Raw genomic sequence first — 24,841 nt, 5'->3', positions numbered from 1 at the left:
TACCACTTTTATGCACTTTTAATTATTGGGCCTGTTAGGAAAACTTTTCCAGTAATGTTATTTGTAACTCTGGGGGTTGATTTCTTAACTTGCTATAAGTACAGAGGTTTCTCTTTAAATAGGTTTGGGTATGAAAGGCTGTTGGTAAGTTTATTTGTTTGTTAAGACCAAACGATACCGTAGAAGTTTGTAAAACACCTCAAAAGTGGGCATCCCCAGTGTGCAGGCCTCGAGCAACCCCGCCATCCACGACTAAAATGACCGCGCACCCAGGAATGCCGGTCATGGCTGTGGATGTCCCTCGTAGGGCGGCGGCTAAGGCTGCCACAAACTGCTCGGGGCCAATGTGCAGGGCGCTGGCCTCACTGGCAGTGGGGAGGGGCCGAGGGACAGGCGGCCTGGTCTGAGGAAGGCAGTCTTGCAAAGCTACTCACGGGGCCCCAGAAAACGAGGCCCAGGCCCGGCCTCCAGGATCTTACACTATGACTCAAACCTTCTTCTTGGGGCTTGGTGGGAAGCATCATGGTGCCAGGCAAGGGTTTAAATTTTTTTCTATACAGATGTTTTAGAAACGTTTTTAGCAAGAACCTCCGTCCAAATGAAATCTTACGTGAGACCCTGAGCAAACCCCAGCAAGGAAGTGGAGCCGCTGCGGCCGAAGGGCTGCTTGCTGGGTGCTTCCTCTCCCTGGAGCTGCCCGCAGGGCTCCACGGAAGGCACAGTTTGGAGAAGGGCCCAGGTGCAGGACAGAGCCTGCCTGGAGTCAGATTTGCGCTTGAATCCCAGCTCTGTCTCTGCTGAACTGTGTGGCTCTGGGCAAGTGAACTGATCTCTCTGAGCCTCACCTCCCAACAGGAAGGATGACACATGCCCTGTGGGGCTGCCCTGAGGACTGGGCAGAGTAATTTCCACACTGACAGGGGCCTGCCCTGACTTGTGGGGAGGGGGAGGCCCACATCCTGACCTGTGTGGCTACGGCCCAGGCTTGTTTACCTGCTCAGCGGTTGGCGTTATGGGTGTGTCGCTGGGGAGTAGGGCCAAGGTGGGCAGCGGGGTGTTGTGCTGGCCGGAGTCCCCTTGATGACTGGCATCAGTGCCCACAGAAGAATTCTGTCCTGACGGTGTCTCTGAGTTGAACACGGTCTAGAAGGCAACAAGCTGAATCCGTGAGGCTGGCAGGTCGGGGCCACCAGGAAGCAGCACCTGCTCTGGGGGTGACTCCCGCTGCCCCTGCCCGCCGCTCCTCACCCTCTGGGGCGTGTGGATGGGGGACAGCATGTCCAGGTCGGTCATGGGGAACTCCAGGCCCTTCCTCCGCAGGTCCTCGTAGACAGCGACCACACCCGTCAAGTCGGGCGAGCTGCGGAACGCGTCAGCCCAGGACTGAGAGGGGACAAGGGGACACAGCCGGTAACCACTGCTCACCGGCTCCCCTGCGAGCCTGCTTGCCAGCCCCCAGGGAGCAGAAATTCCCTCCTGGACTCGCTGGTCCTTTGGTGGCATCACCTGGACAGCCCGCTCCACAGCAAGGCCCTCAGCCAGCAAGGCTCCCCCCGACCCCCCCTTAGAGGTCCCGTCGGCAGAGGAGCAAGACGAACCCAAGAGAACAGACGCGAGAGTAGCAGTGGTGGGGGCACCTTCCTCCCGTCCCGCCCGCGGCCGCCCGCGCTCACCTGGATGAGGGTGAGCACCTTGTCGTGCACGATGGTGGGCGGGTTGTTCTTGGGCAGGATGGTCTTCACCAGCACGCCCTCCACGAAGTCCTGGCTGGCCACCAGCACGTGGAAGCGGTGCCCGCAGTTCTTGACGCAGGTTTCCAGGACCTGGAGGCCGTGCGGTGCCCGTGAGCACCCAGCAGAGGAGCGGGAGCGCCCGGGTCCCCACCCTCACACCCCACCCATGTCCCAGTGGGGAGGCCCAGCAGAGGATGCAGCTCCCTGAAGTGAGACCCAGGACATGGAGGAGACGGGATCACACCAGATTCGGCAGCTGGCTGGCTGGGGTGGGGAGGGGACTCGGGCGGGCAGAGGGCCGCGCGCTGGCTGGAGCCCCTGGCTGAGTGGCTCTGGTGCCCACAGAACCCTGTCCCGAGGCCGTCTCTGAGCTGAACACAGTCTAGAGGGGAGGTGGCTCTCCAGGTGTAAACCAGAGAACTTTCAATCAAATGGCGACTTCGCGGCCTGCGACAAAGGCGCCCACCTTCCCTCCCCACTCCTGTCCCCGCTCCTGTCTCTCTATTCCCGGGCAGGAGCTGCCTCTGATCTTCAGCTGAGCAAATGGATCCAGATGTAAGTGCTGCCACGGGGGAGGCGGAGACAGAGAGCTCGCGCCCCCACTCCCCAGCCAAGCCCACCCTGACTGCCAGGCTGCCAACTCCTGCCTGTCCCGCCCTGCTGTGAGCAAGGACTGTCCTCAGCCTCTGGCCTTTGCTTTATGTTCGTTTTTCAGGGCCAATTAGGCCAAGTGCCAACTGGAACCCAACTTGGGTACTGCCCCCCAGAGGCCTGGGTGCACTGAGCTTCTGTGTCACCGGCAGGTCCTCTGCCCACGCGTCCCATGACGGGCCCTTGAGGGGTGTGGGCCTCAGTGTGTCTGCTCCCTGCACCGGTAGGTTAGAGGGAACTTTTCCAAATAGCTTCTCTTGCCACTCCTCGTTGGCCAGCCGTGTAGACAGGACAGTGCCTTGAAGGCTGACCACAGCCCTTGAAAGGGTAGCCCCAGGGGGGCTGGGAGTCCTGCTGGGCCCCCAGGGGACTGTGGTCCCGCTGTGGATGGAGGGACGGGGCACTCACCGTGAGAGCCAACATCACCTCGTGGAAGTTCTTATTCCCCACGATTCTCTTCTTCACTGCTCGGAAGGCATCTTTGGGGCTGGGAAGAAGGACAAGGGGAAGGACGGGCTGAGGAATGGAACCTCCTTACCCCACAGAGGAGGCTGCGCGCCTAAGGTCAGGAGGCACTGGGAGACGGAACGGCTCTTATTTACCCGTCTCCCTTGGTCCCACCCTGTTTTGTGTGCCCAGGTTCTAATCACATCAGAATCTTCCTGTCCCACCAGAATCCTCAGTAGATGACGACTGCCTGGCAGGGATTCTCAGTGAGCAGTCTCTGGACACCCTGCACTAGAATCCCTTAGTGGGGAGGTGTGAGTGCTTGTTAAACATGCGGAACCCCAGACCCAACCCTAGACCCCCTGAAGCAAGCTCTCAGGGGATCTGCATGCCCACCGTGCCCCTGGGGCTTTATATGCAGTAGTGAAGGTTAAGCACCAATAAGCTGCAGGCACAGAGTTCTTGTGCCCCATCCTGGCCAGCTCCTCTGCTCACCCCTGTTTCCACCCAGGCCTTATCAGGCACCAGATGTGCCCACACCAGGCTGGGTGCTGGGACGCACTGGTGAATAAGACCCTCGGCCCTGCTTCAAGGATCACATGTTCCAGGGAGACCCACCCAAGGGAGGGAAGCAAGCAGGTTCCGAGGTAAGAGCGAGTGTGAGTGTGTGAGTGTGGGCGGGCGGGTGGGTGCCGGAGGTCAGGGAAGTCTTCTCCCAGGAGGTGGCGCCACAGCTGAGCGTGAAGGATGGGATGCAGCCAGCTGCGGGGAGCAGGGCACGCGGTTCGTGGAGGCAGGAGCCTGGACCAGGGCCCGGGCAGGCGGGCGGGGAGGAGATGAAAGGAGGCCGCTGAGCGTTGGAGGAAGGTGGAGGGAAGGGCTGGGGAGGCTGCGTGGTCATGGCAGGGAAGCCGGCGGCAGCCTGTTCTCCCCACCCCATCGGTAACTCCACTGACGCCCCCAGGCCTGCCGCCTGCACCCTTGCCGCTCAGCCCTGTACAGGGGAAAGCCACGTTGCCCGGACTGTCCTGGCCTAGGAGTCTTCGTGGCCCCCCCAACTTCCACATCTACCGGGTAGAAGCCCAGCTAAAATCCGCTTCACCCGTGGCGCTTCCCCAGTCCTCCATCTCCTGGGTGCACTGACCCTGGGACTGCCCGGCTAGAGAGGATGCTCCCTAGAGGCCAGGGGTGGCGTCCTCCTCTGACACTTTGCCTCCCCAGAGCCCAGCACGCTACAGGAGCTCAAGCAACACTTCTTAGGCCGGGGAGGGCCTGTCCTGCTGTCTGCTGGGCATCTGTCAGACTGTCAGTGCCAAAGCCATCACGGGCGAGTCGACAGAGTCGGGAACCCTGACATGACATGGGCCCCCCGACAGGAGTGAAGGCGGCAGGCAAGGCTTTCTGGAAGAGACTTGCGTGGGGGTGGCTGTGACGGAGATGACACGAGGGGTGAAGGGCCACGGCCCCTAACGGGGTGGGACCCTGCCCCTGAAGTGTGAGGGCGCTTTTCAACCCAATGCCCTGGGGCAGCCCCTCGCCCTCTGGGCTCCATCTCAGGGGAAGGTGGCTTCTGTTCCTGGCTTGGCCACTCCCCTGTGGCCACGTCAGCTCTCTTAAGGGACTTGTTTCCACTCCTTACAGAGTGACCCAGAAGTTCTGGCCTGTGTGCCACTACTGTGGGCCTACCGTGTGTCTAGTACACTGCCAAGAGCACAGCACAAAGTGGGTGGCACGGAGGCCACACACAACCCAAGGCGGGAGTGGACGAGAGACTAAAGCTTAGATGACAAGCTCTGTGAGGTCAAGGGTCACATCTGCCTGGCTCACTGCTGGGTCCCCTGGGCCTCGTGCAGAGCCTGGAACCCAGGAGGTGCTCAAATCAATAGCACCTGAACAAGTCTGACCCCAGTTCTGCCTACGTTTACAAGGGAGATGGGGACTTGCTTCTCCAAGGACACAGCAGTGACTTTCAGCCCCGACATTCAAGAAGAGGCTCAGTGAGGTTTTCTGCCTCAGTCTCCTCTCTTGGTGGCCCTGCCGCCCGCCCACCACTCTCACCCCCGACACTTACGAGTCCAGATGCAGGGGGGCGTGTCCCCTCCCAGCGCCTCGGCAAGCCCATGGCACACGGCTGGGGAGCTGGAAGGTTCTGGCAGCCCCCGTGCAGTCCTAATTGGCCTTGACCGTGTGCTGCAGACTCCCACAGCCTCCTCAGGCTCTGAGCTGGGTGCTCCCCGTCTGCTCCCTCCACACACAAAGCACCACGTGGTGAGAGGAACCCTCACAGGGCAAATGGACCATCCCAGTGAAAGACGGGGAGAGAACTGAGGCCTGCTCCAACTGCGGAGCCTGTTTTTCTGGAACAGAGGCCTCATCTGGCGCTTCTTGCTGGCTGTGGTCATCACACCCCTCCCAACCCTTCCCTGGTTTCTCCTGAGAAGGACAGTGACCCTGCATCCATCCCCTCGCTGCTCCCCTCAGGGCCTTGGGCAGATTGCTGGAAGGGTGGAAGAGCTCTTTTCTGAGACAAAGACCCAGAGAGGTAAAGTGATTTGCCCAAGGTCACACCGCTGGTCAGTGATGCCGGTCAGAGCCCAGGAGCCAGGACCACGGTGCTTGCCCCACACCACATCTCTGGCGGGGCTGCCTGACCCCAAGCAGGATGCCGGGACCCGAGCACCAGAAATGCTCGGCCAAGGCTAACCTTGACCAGCCTCTCGGTTCCACTGCACGTCTACTCCCCTCCCTGTGGCAGCAACCCTCCCTGCTGGCCTCAGAGCTTAAGGAAACGAAAGTCCGTTCTTGCTCACTGGGGAAGCTAGGGGTCCCTGCTGCACAGTCTAGCCTGCGGCATGCAGATGGGGCTTGGGGCTTCCTCCTAATTCTAAGAGCTGCCAGCTGGCCTTGTCCTAGGAAGATGCCTTCCAGGTGACGTCCTAGGAAGGGCCAGTCGACTGCACTGCTGCTGCTGGGTGGGCCGCACACCCCATATCTCTGGGCTTCTCATCCATTTGATGAGACAGTCAGACTAGATCGTGGTTCCGAAACGTTTAAGGCGCGCTGTTGTGGCCGCCCCGCCGGCGTCCCGCCTCTCCCCTGGGGTCCTCACCCTTCCTCGGTCTCATTGATGATGTCGCAGATCTCCATGTTGAGTGCCCAGTTCTCGCTCTGCAGGGAGCCATCTGTAGCTTTCTCTGAGGACAAGAAACCACAGGTCACACCAGCGTGTGGGGTTCCCAGACGGACAAACTCAGCGGGAGTGGGGAGGACAATGGGTGCTTTCCGGGCACCCGAGATGGGCCAGGCACCATATAAATGGTGTCACCTTCATTGCCCCATTTCGTCACTTAATTGTTAGAGTAGCCGTGCGAGGCTGGGGAGGGAGCCACGGCTGAGTCTACCAGATGGGTGAGCGGGACGGGGGTTCAGGGGGCCTGGCCTCAGAGTGCTTGTTTTTGACACGACAATATAGAGACAGGGTTTTGTTTTAGATTTTTGTAAAGAAATGTTCCCTCTTGACCCTTTTATTATCTTTTGACTTGGAAACCATTCACATGGTTCAAAATGGTTCAAAAGCTCCAAAGAGGCATCGAATGGAGAGTAAATCTACCGGCCTCCCCTGCCCCCAGCTCCCTCTTCCTGGAGGCCCCCAGTTTCCTCTCAGATCTCCCAGAGATATTCTTTACCTCCAAAGCCAAGGACACAGGGTTTTAAATCCCGACTCTGTTACCAACAGGAGGCCTGGCCGTGGTCTTCCTCTACAAGCTAGCTTGTCTGTAGGTGGGTAGAAGCGCCCCAGGGTGTCTGATGATGCAAACCAGGCACATGCATGGTACTTGGTGCAAAACAGGTACTCAGTGGGTGGTGGGTCTTTTTTATTTTTTTTCAATTGAGGTGAAAGTCACACAACATAAAATTAACCATTTTAAAGTGAACAGTTCAGTGGCATTTACTACATTCACAATGCTGTGCAACCATCCTGTCTATCTGGTTCTTGGGGTCAGGTCTCCAGGCCAGGAGCCACTACGAGATTCTCCAGGCCTGTCGAGGCCACAGTTGGTGGCCCTTTGCTGTAAGATCTGCTCAGTGTTGGGACCCGGCTGCCTTTCGTGTGCTCTAGTGTGAGAGGAGGTGGGCAAACAGTGAACACAGGAACAGAACATACTATAGGACGTTCAAAAACGTTCTTTAAAATCGAAGTGCTGGGGCTTCCCTGGTGGTGCAGTGTTAAGAATCCGTCTGCCAATGCAGGGGACACGGGTTCGAGCCCTGATCCGGGAAGATCCCACATGCCGGGAGCAACTAAGCCTGTGCGCCAAAACTATTGAGCCTGTGCTCCACAGCCCGCAAGCCACAACTCCTGAAACCCGGGCGCCTTGTTGCTCTGCAACAAGAGAAGCCACTGCAATGAGAAGCCCGTGCACTGCAACGAAGAGTAGCCCCCGCTCACCGCAACTAGAAAAAGCCCGTGCACAGCAACAAGGACCCAACGCAGTCAAAAAAAAAAATCAAAAAAAAAAAACCCCGAAGTGCTGTCCTTGCGTTCACATCACCCACTTTCCCTGCCCTCTCCATCTTCTAGATTCCATCCTCATGCAGACCTGACTTTAAAACAAGTTCCAACTGGACACAAGATGGCGTACTAGGAGGATGCAGAATCCGTGTCTCCTTCCAACCAGGGCACTTACCAGGCACTGGTGAGGGACCACAGACACTTAAGGGGACGGGAGGAACCCCCAGTGACCGGCTTGCAGGATCTTGGTTCCCAGGCCGGAGGTTGGGCCTGAGCTCCTGTGGTGGGAGCTCCGAGTCCAAACCACTGGACTAACAGAGAACCTCAGACCCCAGGGAATATCAATCGGAGTGAGGCCTCCCAGAGGTCCTCATCTCAGCACCAAGACCCGGCTCTATCTAACTGCCTGCAAACTCCAGTGCTGGACGTCTCAGGCCAAACAACCAGTAAGACAGGAATACAGCACCACCCATCAAAAACAAAAAAAAGAAATGACAAAAAAATTTTTGCAGAGGAAGGAGCAAGGTAAAAACCTACAAGACCAAATAAATGAAGATGAAATATGCAACCTACCTGAAAAAGAATTCACAATAATGACAGTAATAAGATGATCCAAAATCTCGGAAACAGAAGGGAGAAAATACAAGGAACGTTTAACAAGGATCAAGGAGAACTAAAGAGCAAACAAACAGTGATGAACACCACAATTACTGAAATTAAAAATACTCTAGAAGGAATCAATGACAGGATAACTGAGGCAGAAGAACGGATAAGTGAGCTGGAAGGTAAAATGGTGGAAATAACTACTGCAGAGCAGAATAAAGAAAAAAGAATGAAAAGAACTGAGGACAGTCTCAGAGGCCTCTGGGGCAAAACTAAACGCACCAGCATTCGAATTATAGGGGTTCCAGAAGAAGAAGAGAAAAAGAAAGGGCCTGAGAAAGTATTTGAAGAGATTATAGTGGAAAACTTCCCTAATATGGGAAAGGAAATTGTCAATCAAGTCCAGGAAGCGCCGAGAGTCCCATACAGGATAAATCCAAGGAGAAACACGCCAAGACACATATTAATCAAACTATCAAAAATTAAATACAAAGAAAAAAATATTAAAAGCATCAAGGGAAAAACAACAAATAACATACAAGGGAATCCCCATAAGGTTAACAGCTGATCTTTCAGCAGAAACTCTGCAAGCCAGAAGGGAGTGGCAGGACATACTTAAAGTGATGAAAGGGAAAACCTACAACCAAGATTACTCTACCCAGCAAGGATCTCATTCAGATTCAATGGAGAAATTAAAACCTTTACAGACAAGTGAAAGCTAAGAGAATTCAGCACCACCAAACCAGCTCTACAACAAATGCTAAAGGAACTTCTCTAGGCAGGAAACACAGAGAAGGAAAAGACCTATAAAGACAAACCCAAAACAATTAAGAAAATGGTACTAGGAACATACATATCGATAATTACCTCAAACGTAAATGGATTAAATGCTCCAACCAAAACACACAGACTGGCTGAATGGATACAAAACAAGACCCATATATATGCTGTCTACAAGAGACCCACTTCAGACCTAGGGACACATACAGACTGAAAGTAAGGGGATGGAAAAAGATATTCCATGCAAATGGAAATCAAAAGAAAGCTGGAGCAGCAATTCTCATATCAGACAAAATAGACTTTAAAATAAAGACTATCACAAGAGACAAAGAAGGACACTGCATAATGATCAAGGGATCAATCGAAGAAGAAGATATAACAATTGTAAATATTTATGCACCCAACATAGGAGCACCTCAATATATAAGGCAAATGCTAACAGCCATAAAAGGGGAAATCAACAGGAACACAATAATAGTGGGGGACTTTAACACCTCACTTTCACGAATGGACAGATCATCCAAAATGAAGATAAATAAGGAAACACAAGCTTTAAATGATACATTAAACAAGACGGACTTAACTGATATTTATAGGACTTTCCATGCAAAACAACAGAATACACTTTCTTCTCATGTGCTCATGGAACATTCTCCAGGATAGATCATACCTTGGGTCACAAATCAAGCCTTGGTAAATTTAAAAAATTGAAATCCTATCAAGTACCTTTTCTGACCACAATGCTATGAGACTAGATATCAATTACAGGAAAAAAACTGTAAAAAATACAAACACATGGAGGCTAAATAATATGCTACTAAATAACCAATAGATCGCTGAAGAAATCAAAGAGGAAATCAAAAAATACTTAGAAACAAATGGCAATGAAAACATGATGACCTAAAACCTATGGGATGCAGCAAAATCAGTTCTAAGAGGGACATTTACAGCACTACAATCCTACCTCAAGAAACAAGAAACAACTCAAATAAACAACCTCACCTTACACCTAAAGCAATTAGAGAAAGAAGAACAAAAAAACCCCAAAGTTAGCAGAAGGAAAGAAATCATAAAGATCAGAGCAGAAATAAATGAAAACGAAATGAAGGAAACAATAGCAAAGATCAATAAAACTAAAAGCTGGTTCTTTGGGAAAATAAACAAAATTGATAAACCATTGGCCAGACTCATCAAGAAAAAAAAGGAAGACTCAAATCAATAGAATTAGAAATGAAAAAGGAGAAGTAACAACTGACACTGAAGAAATACAAAGGATCACGAGAGATCACTACAGGCAACTCTATGCCAATAAAATGGACAACCTGGAAGAAATGAACAAATTCTTAGAAAAGCACAACCTTCCGAGACTGAACCAGGAAGAAATAGAAAATATAAACAGACCAAGCACAAGCACTGAAATTGAAACTGTGATTAAAAATCTTCCAACAAACAAAAGCCTAGGACCAGATGGCTTCGCAGGGGAATTCTATCAAACATTTATTAAAGAGCTAACATTTGAGAAGAGCTTCCTTCTCAAACTCTTCCAAAATATAGCAGAGAAGGAACACTCCCAAACTCATTCTACGAGGCCACCATCACCCTGATACCAAAACCAGACAAAGATGTCACAAAAAAAGAAAACTACAGGCCAATACCACTGATGAACATAGGTGCAAAAATCCTCAACAAAATACTAGCAAGCAGAATCCAACAGCACATTAAAAGGATCATAAACCATGATCAAGTGGGGTTTATCCCAGGAATGCAAGGATTCTTCAATATATGCAAATCAATCAATGTGATTGATAAACCATATTAACAAACTGAAGGAGAAAAACCATATGATCATCTCAATAGATGCAGAAAAAGCTTTTGACAAAAGTCAACACCCATTTATGATAAAAACTCTTATAGTATGCAGAAAACTATAAGACACTGATGAAAGAAACTAAAGATGATACAAACAGATGGAGAGATATACTATGTTCTTGGATTGGAAGAATCAACATTGTGAAAATGACTCTACTACCCAAAGCAATCTACAGATTCAATGCAATCCCTATCAAACTACCAATGGCATTTTTCACAGAACTAGAACAAAAAACTGCACAATTTGTATGGAAACACAAAAGACCCCGAATAGCCAAAACAATCTTGAGAAAGAAAAATGGAGCTGGAGGAATCAGGCTCCCGGACTTCAGATTATACTACAAAGCAGTAATCAGTATTCAAGACAGTATGGTACTGGCACAAAAACAGAAAGATCAATGGAACAGGATAGAAAGTCCAGAGATAAACCCACACACATATGGTCACCTTATCTTTGATAAAGGAGGCAAGAGTATACAATGGAGAAAAGACAGCCTCTTCAATAAGTGGTGCTGGGAAAACTGGACAGCTACAAGTAAAAGAATGAAATTAGAACACTTCCTAACACCATACACAAAAATAAACTCAAAATGGATTAAAGACCTAAATGGAAGGCCAGACACTATAAAAAGGAAAACATAGGCAGAACACTCTATGACATAAATCACAGCAAGGTCCTTTTAGACCCACCTCCTAGAGGAATGGAAATAAAAACAAAAATAAACAAATGGGACATAATGAAACTTAAAAGCTTCTGCACAGCAAAGGAAACCATAAACAAGACGAAAAGACAACCCTCAGAGTGGGAGAAAATATTTGCAAAGGAAGCAACTGACGAAGGATTAACCTCCAAAATATACAAGCAGCTCATGCAGCTCAATATCAAAAAAACAAACAACCCAACCCCAAAATGGGCAGAAGACCTAAATAGACATTTCTCCAAAGAAGATATACAGACTGCCAACAAACACATGAAGAGATGCTCAACATCACTAATCATTAGAGAAATGCAAATCAAAACTACAATGAGGTATCACCTCACGCCAGTCACAATGGCCATCATCAAAATGTGCACAAACAATAAATGCTGGAGAGGGTGTGGAGAAAAGGGAACCCTCCTGCACTGTTGGTGGGAATGTAAATTGTTACAGCCACTATGGAGAACAGTATGGAGGGTCCTTAAAAAACTAAAAATAGAACTACCATATGAACCAGCAATCCCACTACTGGGCATATACCCTGAGAAAACCATAATTCAAAAAGAGACATGTACCCACAATGTTCATTGCAGCACTGTTTACAATAGCCAGGACATGGAAGCAACCTAAGTGTCCATCGACAGATGAATGGGTAAAGAAAATGTGGCACATACATACTATGGAATATTACTCAGCCATATAAAGAAAGGTAATTGAATTACTTGTAGTGAGGTGGAGGGACCTAGAGTCTGTCATACAGAGTGAAGTAAGTCAGAAAGAGAAAAACAAATACCGTATGCTAACACATATATATGGAATCTAAAAAAAAAAAATTGGTTCTGATGAACCTAGGGGCAGGACAGGAATAAAGACACAGACGTAGAGAATGGACTTGAGGACACGGAGAGGGGGGAAGGGTAAGCTGGGACGAAGTGAGAGAGTGGCATGGACACATAGCCGCTACCAAATGTAAAATAAATGGCTAGTGGGAAGCAGCCGCATAGCACAGGGAGATCAGCCTGGTGCTTTGTGACCACCTAGAGGGGTGGGATAGGGAGGGCGGGAGGGAGACGCAAGAGGGAGGGGATATGGGGATATACATATGCATATAGCTGATTCACTTTGTTATACAGCAGAAACTAACACAACACTGTAAAGCAAGTATACTCCAATAAAGATGTTAAAAAAAAAAAAAAGAAAAAGACCAAGTTCCAGCAGAGTGTGCAGAGACAATTCCATACTCTGCTTGTCTCAGGCAAGATTCCGCCCCGCACGTTACTCCTGCGGGTCTGTCAGGACCACACACGAGTTTTTAACCATCGGTTGGATCAGCGTTTAGGGCAGTAGCCAAGTTCCCCCATCACAGCTGTGTCTTCGGCTTCAAAACCTGGCTCCAGGCTCGGAGCCCTCACACCCGCGGCCTGAGTGCACCCGCGGGCATAGCTCTGTGGGCATCTCCCAGGAGCCCCGATGGACCGGGCACACGGAGCTCTTATTCCACGCGATGGTGCAAGGGAGGCTCTCTCACCACCCTGCTCTCGGGTGAGACCCCTCACGCGTCCGTCGCACAGCTACTGACGTGGCAGGCCTGCTCTAGGCACTGGGGATGCGGTGTGGACAGATGGACACGGTCCCTGCCCTGTGGTGCCCAGAGAAGCCGCATTCCGAGCCAGGCCCGTCAGGATAGACGGGGCAGACTCCGTGTGACTGGGCAGGGCCCTCTTCCAGCTGGGCAGGCAGCCCCATCCTGTGGGCAGAGCCTGGCCTGGGCTGGCACAGTCAGCTCCCTACAACGGTGGCTTCCATGATCCTGGTTTTGAAACTGGCCTGACTTCAGTTCCACCCTGGGTCCCCCTTGGGTCCTGCGGGCTGGATGGATGCCAGGGTGGCCTAGGACACATGCCAGGCAGCTGAGGCATCCAGGTATGGACCCAGCAGCAGGGTGGGTTGCTTTGCTCCTGGGTTAGGGCTGAGAGAGGGGATGAGAAAGGTTGCCCTTTAAATGGGTGAAAGATGGACTCGCTCATCCCACAACTATGTCCTGGGTGTGGCTTCTTTGGGCCACACTCCCACCCCTGGGAGTCACACACATACTGAACCACATAAGAAGAACCAAAGAGAGCTGGACAAGTGCCTCCTGAGCGGGGGGCTGGGCCCTGCTTTGGAGGGTCTGGGGGATGGCGGCTGGTCAGCCACGCAGAACTGCTCCTCCTTCAGAAGCCACATCTCAGTGACTTCCTGGCCTGGGGGATTCGCCAACCTGACTCCCGACCACCTCTAAGGGGCCCCTGAGTCCTGCCAGTTCCAGCCCCTGAGGCTCTCTCCATCCCGGCCTCCCCTTCCCGCCCTGCCCTCACTGCCCCAGCTGGGCCACCGCCCCGCCCTCGTCAGCCACGCCCCGGCTCCTCCTGCCTCCCTGCCCCCGTGCGTCCTCCATGCTGACCCAGAGTGAACCTTCCGGAGCTTGAAAGTGACTGTGTCCCTCCCATGCCCCTTCAAAGGCTCCCTTGCCCCCAGCTGGGCCCTTCCACAACGGGAATATTTTAACTTCCCAAGTTAGATGCTAGGTAACACCAAGCATTTGTTAGCTGTTAGCTGTTTATGTAAAGAAGGTGATTCAACCCTCACACCTACAAGGCTACACTATTGCCCTTGTCTAATGAGGAACCTGAGGCCTGGAGAGGTCACACATGGTGGAAAGGGAGGATGGCTGTGGATGCCACTGCCCCCGTCTCCCATCAGGAGTCAGGGAGCTCTGCTTTTCCAGAAGGATCCGCCTGGACCCCTCAGGCCATCTGCCCCCTCCTCCACTAGCAGCCCTCTCAGTGGTCCCACCATTGATCCCCTATGACCTCTCCCAGTGACCGCTGAAAACGATGGGCGCCTCCCTTCTCCTGTGGGAGAGAAGGGCGGGGTTTCAGAAGGGATTATGATCATTTTGGAACAGCCAGCGGGCTGCTAAGGGGGCAGCTGGGACATTTATGAGTAAGAGGCAAGCCATCCCAAGGAACCAAGGTGGATGCGTCAGGACCCCTGGAGCGCGAGTCTGATGCTAACCTGAGTACAGGTGCCAAGTTCTTTAGTCCTGAGTGCCAGTCGTGGGCAGAGCCATTAAGAGGATGGAGTTTTTTGGAGGGAGTCGGGGGAAAGGGGGGAGCTTCAGTCAGTCTAAATAGGTGTGGGGTGGTGGAGAGGAAGAGGAGGAAGGGCAGAAGAGAGACAAGAGCCATCTGATCAATTCCAGAAGAGAGGTGTACCCAGACCCCTCCCCTCAGATCTGGGAGAAGTCTAAGACTTCCTTAATAAACATGTCCAAGGGGCAGGCATGCTCCGTTAAGGGCAGAAATTTTAACCCACAGGAATCTGGGGATATGTGTTCTATTTTTGGTTTTAACCACAAAAGTAACTCAGCTGGCTATTTTAAGAAGGGGGGATAAAAACACTGACAATGGTTACCAGTTCTAAAAGACAGCCCGCTGACTTGTCCAGCTCTGGGCTGTTGGCAGTAACCTTTGGAGGCCCTGCCCTTGTCCCCAGCTCCTGAGGAAGCTGGGCCCTGTCGTCGGGGGCTGGCGGGCAGTGGATGGGGTCCCCGGGTGTCTTTCTGTCTGCTCTGTCCTCTCCACGTGGGGCTGGTGCCCGCACAGCTGGGCTGGGCGGTGGCGCAGCTTTGGAGTGGGATGAGCCTGGCCCCACCTCTGAACTCGGACGCCACGCGCAAGGATCCGAGGCTCGGAGTCTCGGTTTCCTCATCTGTGAAACCAGGAGAAGACTGACTGCCTCCCTCACAGGTGTTGGGACTCTTCAGCCAGACAATGTACGTATGGTGTCAGCTAAAGGGCAGCGACGGGTCACTGCTAAGTCCCATGACTGTGACTTGGACCGAGAGCAGCAAAGAGTGGCCACCAGACACTCTCCAGCCCCGGGGCCCTGGTGTCAGCCTGCGCATCCTCGGGGGCACCCTGGGTATCTGGCGAGCCTGCCCTCTCGGCCACTGGGGAAGCCCTGCTTTGCAGGAAGCCATTTCCGCGGCAATCAGGGGACCCGTGGTCAGCACTGTGGATGTGAGTCACACTGACCACCTCCTGCCAGGTCAGCCCGAGGGCAACAGCCTAGAGCCTTCTCCCCACCACCCTGCATGTTCACTCACCGGGGCTCCAGCTGAGGGTTCCAGCTGCTCAACGCCTCCATCATCACGGCCACGGCCCTGGCTTAGGCACTGTCTCCCACCCAGACCTGGACGGTCACCTCCACACTCTCCTCTTTCAACATAAATCCAACCAGTGCTTTTCTCTGTCTAAATGTCATCCATGACCCCCCACTGCCTGAGGGTCAAAAACCGGACCTTTTCAGGGGCTGAGAGGGACAGCTGGGGCTGAGCTCAGCCCCGACCCACTGTGTTGTTCTCCCTCCCTTTGCGGACCTTGTTCTTTCAGGCGTTGGGGCTTCTGCCTGGGATGCCCGGCTCCTCTTCAGGCCGGCACTGGTTCACAGGTGATGACGAGACCACCCCCCACCGGCCCACCACACTGACTCGCTGGGCTGTCACCACACACCAAACACGGGGCTCTGCACTTCACAGCAGCTCCGCCGGCCCTCACCACAGCCCCTAAGGCAGAGGATGGGTACGCTGAGGGGCACAGAGAGGCCAGTGGCTTGCCCATGGTCACACAGCTTGTACGTTGCAGAGCAGGGGTTTGAACCCAAAGAGGTCTGGTTCCCAAATCCATACCCTTAACCACTAGATTACGTGCCTCTCGAACACGCTCAGCATGTGTCACGTAGGCCCTGGGAGACGTCAGAGAGCAAAACCAACCAGGTCCTGCCCTTGGGAAGTCTACAGTCTGGTGGGCGGCCACAAGTGACATTACAGACGGCAAAAATGCCCCGACGGAAAAGAGCAGGCACTGAGACAGTAGAGGGGCTGAGATTCAGACGACCCGATGGGGACGGCTTTTAAGGCCCTACCCCAGTGTCAGCCCCGCAGTGTCACCTCCAACTGGGCAAACCGTGCCAGGCCTCATCCCGCACTGCGGCAGTAACACTGTGGACAACAGCGACCAAATGACCGGCCTTCGCTGCATGTCAGCCTGCGCAGGACGTGGCGTGGACCTCTTGTTACTGCCCTACAGCCGCCACCACGTGTGGGCACAGCTGATGCCCACACCTGGCAGTGGAGTACAGGGATGCAGAGACGGGCCCGGGGGCCTCTGGACCCGTGTGCTCTCCCTCTGCTCTGCCCCCGCCTGCCTCGGCTGGACCCTGAGCTCCGGGGACATCTCTGTCTCACCGGGGCCTACCCTCTGGTGGGAAGGAGGGTAGAGGTTCGGCCAACGTCTGCGGAAGGAGCGGCCGAGCCTCCAGACCCCCTTGCCGCCCCAGTTCAGTGCTGAGCACCTGTCCCCACCCCATCCCGGGGAACATTCCTCATGTTTCACTGACCCTAAGCTCCCTTGTCCACTCTTCTTTTATTTTTGGCCACGCCACACGGCTTGCGTGATCTTAGTTGCCTGACCAGGGATCGAACCTGGGCCCCAGCAGTGAAAGTGTGGAGTCCTAACCACTGGACCGCCAGGGAATTCCCCCCTTGTCCACTCTTGAGCCCCTCTGATACTGGGATGTTTCTTACAAACGATGACCTGTCAGAGCTCAGCTGGTAGATTTTTCTTTCTAGATTCAATGAAATATGGTTTGTAAATAGTAAGGAACTGTCTTAAAGGTCAAGGCCGATAGCAGCCCTAGTCCCACCTTGACTATGACCAGGTCTAGGGCAGGGCTCACCCACCCGGGGGATAGGGATAGAATGGGAGTTAGCTGACCGTGATCAAGAAAGCAGTGACACGGTGCGTCAGCTCTACCCAGAGCTCCCATGGGGGCCCTCTTTCGAGATCCTTCTCCCATGACTGGCACCCTTGCAAAGGTGCCCACAGCCGTTTTGTTTTTAGTCCACATTCATGGAATGTCATCTTTCCAGTGTAACGGCCACCTACTAACGTCACTCAAAGGAACCATGGTGAACCTCTGAGGAGATTTCCTTCTAGTCTTTACTGTTTTCAGGCTTTAAAAAACACATCTGCATAATTTTTTTTTAAAGTGTGTAATGGTATTGTGATTATGGCTTGTTTGTTGGTTCCTACATGGGAATCCTATTCCATGCCCTTAAGAGACAAGCTGAAATATTTATGAACGAAATGATATGCTGTTTGGAATCTGCTGTAAGTAGTACCCACCCTTTTGCTCGACTCCACTCCCCCCACCCACCAGCTGCCTCCATCCCTTGCCCAGTACCCCTTTATCCCATCTGCCCCCCAGTTGCCTCCTAGATGCCCTCTTCCCGCCCATCTATTCTCCATCCTACGACACGCTCGGAGCAGCTACTGTGCCAGGTGCTAGAGAGGCCTGTGCCCTGTGCCAGGTGCTAGAGAGGCAAAGAGGGAGAAGAGAATCCCTGCCCTTAGGGAGGCCCTACAGCGGTCAGTGAGAACAGCTGGACAGGCGTGTTCAGTGCAAAATGACAGGTGATGTGACTGAGGTCAGTCTGGGGCGCTGTGGAAGCCGGGAGCAGGGGGTCAGCACCTCAGGGGAACCGGGAAGGCTCCGGTGAGGAGGTGCCGACTGAACTGAGCACAGAGCACAAGCTGCCAGGCTGGGGAAGGTGAGGAGGGACGTTCCTGGTAGAGGAAGAGCACGTGCTGAATGAATGAATCCGTGATGAAACCTCAGGGATGACGGGAAGAAGAGCAGAGACGAGGGGCCTGAGGGTCAGTCTGAAGGACCTGAAGGAGGGAGAAAAGGCCGTGCTGAGACGGGGAAAGATCCAGGAGCCCAAGGGAGGCTGAGGGTCAGGAGGGAGCAAGGCAGCTGGAGGAGAAAGGCAATGATGCCAATGGCTTGGCAGACCAGTCTTCAAAGCCAGACAGAGGGAATCAGGCACAGACACCCGCTAGCCTGCCCCCCAGCCGCTCCTTCCTCTTCCCCACCCAAAGCAGCAACCCCTCTCCCCTTTGCCAGAGCCCGGTCCAGGAGTGGGTGAGCTACCCAGTCCGGATGCCTGGGGAGTACAGGGTGTCGGCGGGGCCTTGTCGGGGAGGGGAGAGCCTTGTCCACCCCCCCACCCCCCGGTCTCCTTCTGTCCTCTCTTCTGGGAGCCAGCATGGGAGCACGGCGCCTGGAGCTCGGGCCGAGGTGACACGCTCAGGACACAAAGCCAACATATTCAGGACAGAGAAAGAAAAAGCCTGGACGTTGCAATACATCGTGGATCCGTGAGACCAATCCTGGAACTGCCGACCTTCCGACTTCTTGCCAAGTAAGCCCAGCGCGTGGGGCCGGCTTGCCTGTCTCTCGGTCACTTGCAGCCGGTCACTTGCAGCCGAGGTACCCCAAAGCCTGGTGGCAGCCTGCGGCGTGCAGACCGGCCCTCTCCCCGCTTCCTCCTCCCGTCGCCTGGGCCTTCTGCCCGCTGCTCCCTGCGGGGCCTGCCCTGACCCCCAGAGGGCCTTCCCCTCCACGCTGGGCCAACGGCACTCTGCGCACACCACAACCACAAGCTCTGCTTAGTGTTACAATAACCCTATAGCATTTACTTCTTTGTTTCTACGTCTCTCTCATTAGGCTGTGAGCTCAAGGGTGGAGGTTACAGCTTGTGAGTCCTTGAATTCTCTACACCACACAGGATGACCGGGCCTGTGAAAAACCTGCAGGATGTGTTTGATGAATGACTGAATGAAGGATGAGGCCGTATTCACCACGATCGTAAGCCCTTAGAGCACTTTAATTTAAATGAAGTACTCCCACCCTTTGGCCTCATTGATCCCTTAGTAGCGGTTGTGCAGAAATCCTAATCTTTCTTCAGCTCAGCAGTCCTGCGAATGTTTTTAAAAAGCACCGTGTGCCTCCTTCATCTGACCTCCACGTTACCATCCTCAGTTCCTGTGACCACTCCATTCTGGAAGTGACTGCTAGAGCCTTCACCGTTCCCACCGATCCCCCTGGGACCTGGGACACCACCCAGCTGTGCTGTCCTCCTGGAAACAGGGTGGGAACCCACTCACCTGCCCACATGGGATATGGTATTTGTGTTAATTCACCCTGTGACTACATTGGATGTTTATCGACTCTGCTGCATGGAACTGACTCCTGCAGAGCTTGTTGCTGTGAGAGACACTCTCCACTGGCCCACATTGTTTAGCTTTTCTAGCCTCCCTTGCAACCAGAAGAGGCCCTGTGTTCTGGCCACTGAGGTGTGGGTGGAATTTTCTTCCCAGTGGCTCCTGGGGAAGTTTCTCCTCTCCTGATAACAGAGGCAGCACCAGAGGGTGCCTGCACCTGTGCTCTCTGTTACGTGGGGGCTAGCAAGAGGAGGAAGCCAATATGCCGAAGCTCGGGGTGGTGGGCGGAGAGATACAGAAAGAACCACTAGGAACAAACTCATCCTGGATGGACGCTGAGCCCAGACATTCTCACTCTAGAGGAAACCCGCCAGGTCCCTTTCAATTCGAAGGGGAAGCAATGAGGCGGGAAAGTTAGGAGAGTAGGATCTGGACACAGACAAATCCCAGTGCAAGTCCTGACTGGAGCACTCACTAGCTGTGTGTCCCTGAGTGAATTCCTTAACCTCTCTGTGCCCTCGTTCCTCCCCTGCAAAATAGGGATAACTAAAGCACTCACCTTCCAGCGTTATGTGAGGAGGAAATGAGAGAATGCACTTCATGTGCTTTGCATCCCACCTAGCACAACAGCTAACACCAAAACAAACGTTACCAACTACAAAAATATCAACCTAAAAATCACTGTGTGAAAATTTCAAGCATTCCCATAAAATAGATTTTTAAATCACATACATGCAGAAGCCATTCATTTTTCCCCAGCCAGCACTGTCCTGAAGCCTATTTTCCAAACGAATAGCTCTTTCCAGACCTAGCATGGAAAGTTCCATCCGTCTCCTAACTTGCTGAGCCATCCTTCCTCAAAGCCCTGGCTGCCTCTCCCCTGCCATTTTGTAACCACAGGCCACAGGAGGAACTCTAAAATACTTTACAGAGGCATAACTTTGGCAACCCACAATTTTAAAGTTGATATAACTAACTATAGTACCTAACTGAAGAAAATTTCAGTTAGATGAAGGATGGCTTTTAAAAAACTATCTAGGTAAGAAGGAGCAAGGCCATGAAAGTAGAGAGGCGTGAAGGGGCTGGCCAAGGTGTATATGACGTTCTTTTTTTGTTCCCCCAACTCACGAATGTAAAAGATGTTACTGACAAATGTATGTATGTAGGTATGTACGTACCTATCGAGAGATTTAAGGAATTGCTCGTGCTATTATGGAGGCTTGGGAAGTTCAAAATCTGCCGGGTAGACCAGCAGGCTGAAGACCCAGAGGACAGATGCAGCTTAAGTCCAAAGGTCATCTGCTGGCAGAATTCCCTCTTCTTGGGAGGCCAGTCTTTCTTCTATTCAACAGATTGGATGAGACACACACACACTACGGACAGTCATCTGCTTTTCTCAAAGTCTGACTTAAATGTTCATTTCATCTAAAAAATACCTTCATATAAACATCTAGATTAACGTTTGGCTAAATATCTGGGTACCATGGCCTGGCCAAGTTGATACATGAAGTTAACTACCCCAAGGGTTTATCCTGCATCAATACAAACAAGTTCCACTGGAACAGGGGACACCTCTGTCTGTCCTTCAGTTCTCCTGGTCTCAGCCTGTGTGGCCTCGCTGGCTCCTCCCCCCCTCCCCCCCCAGCTCCCTCCTTCCTTTCTCTACCTCCCCTGCAGGAGCAAAGCCCAGGTGCTCCCCATGGGTCTTGCACAGCTGCTTGGCTCTCTGTGGCACTTTTTGGTGCTTTCTCAGTTGTCAAGCTTCCCACCTCCGTGGGGACGGAGGTTCTGTCACTTGCCTGCGGGATGCGGCTGGGAAGGGGAGGAGCTGGCACTTGAACCCACATCTTCTGATGCAGGGTCTAGGCTCTGACCCTATTCAGACTGCTGACGTCCCCGTGGTCAAAACGTGCCACCTGGGAACATGCTAGGTGCGCTCATGGGCAAACGTAAAGACATTTTTAGAGTTACCTATTTACTTGAACGTCGAGTAGAAGGGAAAAAACACAAACTAGCTTATCAAAGTCATGATTTCAGGATATAATTACACAGGATAAGGTCAAATTTAAAAAGTGAGTGAACAAAAGGAAAACACTCTGAAAATAAAACTAAAGGTGGTACATGAAGGGCAGACACATATCATAAAGGTGGTACACGAAGGGCAGAAGTCTGGAGAGTGCTAGCCTAGACGGAGGACTCCTTGGTAAGAAGGTAAAGAGTTAACTTGTCCTGAATCCTCCTGCTTCTCACGGGGTGATGGCCCCAAGCTAATTAGAAGACACTGAGGGTTTTTGTTTTTTTCTGAAACCAGAAGGATGGAACTCCAGGACTTTACTCTTATTTCTTTGAGCTCAGGGAGGGAACAAAACCTATTCACCAGTTCCATCTGTAGGGTCAGGCAAAGGCTTTAATTCCCAAGTGAGAACCGGCTCCACCCCGCAGCCTGAAACCTGACCTGTCTGTGGCTGTGGCTGCCACCCAGCCTGCGACTGCTCATTCCCAGTGACACCAAGACCAGACAGAGGCTGTGCTGGAGCCAGGGCCCTGGGTGGGCACCTGGGCTCTGCCTCGAACTTAGACTACATCCCAGCAATGATGATAATACCGGGTAAAAAATCACAACAGCTAACAATTATGGACAATTACAGTCTGGCGGGCACCGGGCCGAATGCTTCACAACGTGACAATACTACAATTTCCCAACACAGCAACGCAGCAATCCCAACTGATACGTGCTATCATTATCCTTATTTTTTAGACAGGAAATTGGAGAACAGAGAGGTTAAGTAACTTGCTCCAGGTAACAAAGCAGGGGAAGGATAAACCAGGACTCAGACCACCTGGCCTGACTCAGGAGCACATCCTGGATGCCTTACTGTGTACCATGCGGCTAGCTGACACAAAGCCCTTTCTAGACATTTGTCCCTGTTATCCTTAAGACAGAAATTCTGGGTTCTAACCTGGCGCCAGCACTTATGGATCAAGGAGTTGGAGCTTCAAGATGCAAGGGCTCCCCACGGCACAGGGTGGGAAGCGGTAGAGATTCTGACTCAGGGGGTCCAGGGCTGGAGCATCCTCAAACATCTCTGACAGGGGTGCTCTGGGACCCCAGTTTGAAGAACAAATAACTTAATCATTCTGCCTCTGGCTAAGAGGTCAGCAAACTATAAACCCACGTGCCAAATGCAGTCTGCTTTTGCATGGCCCACAAGCTAAGGATGGTCTTTACATTTTTAAATGGTTGAAAAAAATCCAAAGAAGAACAAATTTCATGACCCGTGAAAATTATATGAAACTCACATTTCAGCGTCCATAAATAAAGTTTGATTGGAACACAGTCACGCCCTTTCATTGACTTATTGTCTGTCTGCCGTCGTGCTCTGAGGGCAGAGTTTAGCCATTTGCGGCAGAGGCCATATGGACCATAAAATCCAAAATATTTACTATCTGGCCCTTTAAAGTCTGCAAATCCTGATCTAGTCTACCCTGCCAGCCATGCAGCATCCTCCTTACAGCCTCCCTCCCCTCCAACCTCTGCCTTCATACCTCCAGGGTTAGGGAGCTCACCACCAAACAAGGCAGCCAGGCCCACTGTGAAAGGCGCTGGCACTGAGCTCCTCTGGCAACCGGCCACTCTGCCCTCTAAGCCTGTGCAGTTGGTTCTATCGCCCCTCTGCAATGCCCAGCCGTGTGCTTCTTTCCTCCAGCATCAATCCTTCCTGTCCTCATCGTCCCCTCAGTTGTTCAATTCTCTGGGAAACAGAGGGAGGACGGTGGCACCTCTGTGTGACAGGTAAGGGAGGCAGGGGAGAAGGAGTGTGACATAGTCAGCAGTGGAACTGCAGCTGGACCCAGGTCTCCTGCCGCCCCGCCTGGTGTCCCCTTGACAACCTTGCTTGAGTGTCCAGTTTGGTTTCCACTCATCACTCCCAAAATGGCAGCCCCGAGGGCCCGAGGTGTTCTCTTCCTGCTAATGCCTATGGTCTCTTACCTATGATGCCTTCCGGTGGCCGCCCTGGCTTGGCCTTTGTGGAACTAAGCGTGGCTCTCCCCGACCTTTCACCTCTCCCGTCCAGCCCAGGACTCAGTCTTAGGCTCTGGGCTCTCCGCCTGGTCCATCTTGTTCTCCCGCACCCGCTGCCTGGGGCTGGTCCCCAGGCACTGCCCATGTTTATAGTCTCTGCTGCTTGCGGCTTGCTCTCCTGAGTCACCTGCATCTCTAGTTCAAAGGGCCAGGGGTGAGCCGACAGTCTGAAGTGGAATATGGGGTTCTTGGGTTGCCTTCTGACGTCTCTCTATAAGACACAGCCAGTAAGGGCTGTCCTCAGAGAATACCTGGGAAGGGTTTTTAAATCCTTGGAAGAAGAGGGCTGTGTCAACACCAGCTAGTACGCAGCTATCTGGGATCCTTTCAGCCCCAGGCTGCTGCGCACGGGAAATGGGAAGCCCTCCTGATAGATAAGGCTGTGCGGACAACAAAGGCAGCTGCGGCCATCAAGCCTCTGGCCACTGCAGCACCCTCCCCTCACCAAAGGTGCACCTGAGTGGAATTCAGGATGGAGAAAAACAGAATATTGCCACTAGATACTGAAGATGCATGTCAAAGGACTGATTTCAATAAGCCCAGACTCTTGCATCTTCCCACACAGAGGAAAGCACTAAAATCATTAACTTGAGATGTCTGTTTTTTGTGATTAGCAGTAATCTTTTTATGTTTGACTACTTTCTTTTCCCCCCAGCAAAAACTCCTGTATGTCCTGGCTCCTCCCTCACCTCTTTGGAGCAGTCCCTCAGAGCTAGCTGAGAGGCTGCCTCGCAGGCTGTAATCCTCAGTAAGGTCTCCAGATGAAACATAATTCTCAACTTTTAGGTTGTGCATATTTTTCTTTAGTGGACAGGTGAGTGACGTGGAAATGTGCACAGGTCCAGGGGTGCATTGCCATCAGAAAAGCTAGTCTGTGGGTCAAACGGTAACTGTATGTTGGAGGGCTGGGATGCCGCATATTCCAAACAGGTGTTGATCAGCCAGAGGCAGTGTGGTGAGGGGACGAGAGAGGACCTCAGCTTTGCAGCCAGAGACTCTACTGAGCTGTGAGACCTTGGGAAGTGACACCTGCCTTCAGACTTACCTTTAGTGACATGGGAAAAAATAGCAAAACCCTGCAGGGTTGAAACTGAGTCTCCCTAAAACCGACGTCCTCTGCCGAATTCCTGATTAAGCTCTCCATCCAAAACTATTCCCTTTCTCGTCCTGACGAATATCAAAGAAAAGGGGGCTTTGAAACTGAGCGGGACCCTGTGGGGTCCTTCCGGGCACAAAAGCTTTTCCGTGTCCCCCTTCCCTCCCTTCCTTATTTCTTGTTTGTGGGAAAAAGGCTTCAGCCTCCTAAATCTCCCCGAGTGCCAAAGTGCAGATTCAAACAGTTACTAATTAGG

The 24,841-nt window shown here is 52.4% G+C and overlaps 1 protein-coding gene across 1 annotated transcript in view; it reads right to left on the bottom strand.

Moving 5' to 3' along the window:
• TOM1 (target of myb1 membrane trafficking protein) overlaps positions 1 to 24,841 on the bottom strand; it is a 45,543-nt gene that overhangs the window by 17,074 nt on the left and 3,628 nt on the right. The window contains exons 2-6 of the mRNA XM_082665131.1: positions 5,941 to 6,025; positions 2,793 to 2,871; positions 1,674 to 1,823; positions 1,249 to 1,383; positions 994 to 1,143 (exon numbers count right to left, since the gene is read on the bottom strand). Coding sequence (XP_082521257.1) covers positions 994 to 1,143; positions 1,249 to 1,383; positions 1,674 to 1,823; positions 2,793 to 2,871; positions 5,941 to 6,025 — 599 coding nt within the window. The remainder of the gene's footprint in view (positions 1 to 993; positions 1,144 to 1,248; positions 1,384 to 1,673; positions 1,824 to 2,792; positions 2,872 to 5,940; positions 6,026 to 24,841) is intronic.

The sequence above is a fragment of the Grampus griseus genome (genome assembly GCF_964374135.1).
Source record: "Grampus griseus genome assembly, chromosome: 11".
In the NCBI taxonomy this organism is placed as follows: domain Eukaryota; kingdom Metazoa; phylum Chordata; class Mammalia; order Artiodactyla; family Delphinidae; genus Grampus; species Grampus griseus.
The sequence above is the reverse complement of the archived record's forward strand: the minus strand, read 5'-3'. Positions and strand labels throughout refer to the sequence as shown.